Source organism: Papaver somniferum, unplaced genomic scaffold (genome assembly GCF_003573695.1).
Source record: "Papaver somniferum cultivar HN1 unplaced genomic scaffold, ASM357369v1 unplaced-scaffold_19, whole genome shotgun sequence".
Lineage (NCBI taxonomy): Eukaryota > Viridiplantae > Streptophyta > Magnoliopsida > Ranunculales > Papaveraceae > Papaver > Papaver somniferum.
Window position 1 is genome coordinate 6,050,802 of NW_020628818.1, and position 2,651 is coordinate 6,053,452.

Genomic DNA, 2,651 nt, shown 5'->3' on the forward strand with positions numbered 1-2,651 from the left:
GCGTTAATAAAGATTACGTCCCACTGAATTCAAACAAAAATAAAAAAAAAAAAAGAAAAAAAAATGGGGCGGAGGTATAAAGCCCGCCCCATGTGATGTATCTCATTTTGGTCCAAAGTATATCAACGCCTGGTCTTCAACTCAAAGAATATCAACGCCCAACTAAGGGGCGTTAACTTTATGTACGCCCCATCCAGGCGGACATTATACCAACGCTCCATCCAGGTGTAAGGTATACCAACGCCCTGCATCAGGCGTTAACTTTACGAACGCGCGGCTACTAGCGGACATTATACCTACGCCCGTTGGGTAGGCGGACATTATATAAACGCCCGACTATATTTGGATTTGGTCTTGGTCCTCGACCAAATTTGGTCTGAATTTTAGTCTTTGATCAAATTTTGATCGATGGTCCGTCCCACTACGCCTATCCACTGGACACTACATTTGGGTTTAGTCGTCCATTGTGGACGCTCTCAACGATTCACAGAAATTCTCCCATCCTCAAAAGCCTAGTTTCAGAATCATCATTTTAGGTTATCAATGGAAGGAACAGCAAGTGCAAATGTTGTTAGCAAGGGAGGAAGAAAAGGTGGTGACAGAAAGAAAGCCTTAACAAAATCTGCTAAAGCTGGATTGCAATTCCCAGTCGGAAGAATCACTCGTTTCTTGAAGAAAGGTCGTTACTCTCAGCGTCTTGGCTCTGGTGCTCCCGTCTACATGGCTGCTGTTCTTGAGTATCTCGCTGCTGAGGTAAAAAAAGCCTTTAATTTTCAGAAGTTTGCCTAATTTTGAATCTGGGGTTTGTAATTGATTCTGATTCTGATGTTTGTGTATGTTGGAATTGGGTTTTTAGGTAATAGAATTAGCCGGAAATGCTGCAAAAGACAACAAGAAAGCACGAATCATACCAAGACATTTATGTTTAGCAATAAGGAATGACGAAGAGTTGGGGAAATTACTCGCTGGTGTTACAATTGCTAGTGGTGGTGTCCTTCCCAACATTAACCCCATATTGTTACGAAAGAAGAGCGGAAAAGCTGAGGCAGAGAAACCCTCTACTCAGAAATTTCCAGGAAAGACTGTTGCTTCTAAATCTCCAAAGAAGTAAAAGTAGGATCTAGTTACTTAGTAGTAGTGCTCATAACTTATTTGGGTTTATTAATACTGAATGTGTAAATAATGAAAAAAATCTACGTAGGGTTCAACTTTCGGTATAATACCTAATCTTTAATGAAACATCGTCTTCTTCAAATACAGTTTCTCCATCTGTAAGAGTAATCAAATTTGTAGTTTCTTATCTTCAGAATACAGATTCAGACACTTAAGTTTACAGAGCTATTGACAATGTTTCATGGTGGAAGAGGCTTTACATTGACTTTGAGCTTCACTGTAATACCCAAAAGGTACTGACCGTAGTAGAATGCCTGTTTAGTGCAATGAATTGGATAGTGGGGAACAGGTTAATAATCTTTTGAATTGGCAATGCAATGAAATGTGATGCATAAGTCTTTTTTCCCTGATAGGATGCAATAAAGGCTCTGGCCGAGATGCTAAGACAACTTCCCACGCTCGATGAAAAATATACATATTGCAAGGAATAAGTCTTGCAGGGTAAATGAAACAATGTGAGGGAAACCTTTGCTCCAAAAGATAGCAGGTTTTCCAGAGAGTGATTCAGTTCCCCAAAGTTCATACGCTGCTGTCACAGAAAGCCTTGCATTGAGCAATAAAGGCCGTGGCACAATACCGGATGTGAAGGGAATCCAAATAAAATCCGTCAGCTTTCGGAGCGTCATCCTCTCTAGAAGGTGCTTTCATTTTCTCCAGTATCTTCTCAGGAAGTGTCTCATGGCACCTGGTTTGTAAATTCCACCCATTCATACCCAATTTGTGTTTAATGCAATTGACAAAACTACTGCGCTGCCGATCAATATAGGGTTTCACTAGCATATTTCCATAAAAAAAGACTATCAACTCAAACAACTACACTTGCTAAGGTTTTGATGGAAAAATTTCCTGCTAAAGGGTTGCTTCCGCACCTTCAACACTACTGGCTCCCCAGTGCACCTGCAGTGCCGTTGTTACAACGTGCCCCATACAAGGAGTAGCTGAACACGAAGACAGATTTAATTCAAGAAAGGAGAAAGATAATCATAACAGAAGATAATAGCTTACATTATGTAGATCTTGGTGAATCTTGATATAAATACAGTGACATTAAATTCATGCGAAAAGGAGCATTACTAAGGAACAAAATCCAAAACTATTGTGAATTTCAGCCACTTAGAATCAGTATACAATAATTTAGGTGAGAAAATAGTGCAAGATAAATTTTTAAGCAAATCTAGACTGATAACCTGTTTCTCTAATGCATAAAACAGATAAGTACTAGTAAATAATGCTATTTGATCACGGGCAATTGAATTTCTTCAAAAATCAGCACGAATCACAATAATATATATTTACTAGTCAGTTTTAGAGGCTTAGGATTGCCTGCGGAACCAGTTGGAGTAGTTTCAGCAAACAATTTGAGGTTTTGGTTTGAGCAACAATTTTAGCTGCAACACTGTGCACAAGAAGACCTACTTTCCCCGAAGTCACAGCAACCTTTTGAACCACAGTGGATAAGAGATACTCCATATTTAGGA

General features: G+C 39.4%; 1 protein-coding gene across 1 annotated transcript; it reads left to right on the forward strand.

The window, feature by feature from the left end:
- Positions 1 to 481: 481 nt before the first annotated feature.
- On the forward strand, positions 482 to 1,300 carry LOC113338800 (histone H2A.1-like). The gene is made up of 2 exons (XM_026584183.1): positions 482 to 753; positions 857 to 1,300. Exons 1-2 carry the CDS (start codon positions 544 to 546, stop codon positions 1,109 to 1,111), a joined length of 465 nt encoding a protein of 154 aa, XP_026439968.1. The 5' UTR covers positions 482 to 543; the 3' UTR covers positions 1,112 to 1,300.
- The last annotated feature ends 1,351 nt before the right edge of the window (positions 1,301 to 2,651 follow it).

Excerpts from the sequence above, each read along its gene's own strand:
- LOC113338800 (XM_026584183.1), top strand. The coding sequence starts at position 544 with ATGGAAGGAACAGCAAGTGCAAATGTTGTTAGCAAGGGAGGAAGAAAA. Across the intron at positions 754-856 it reads TTGAGTATCTCGCTGCTGAG|GTAATAGAATTAGCCGGAAA; the intron begins GTAAAAAAAGCC and ends TTGGGTTTTTAG.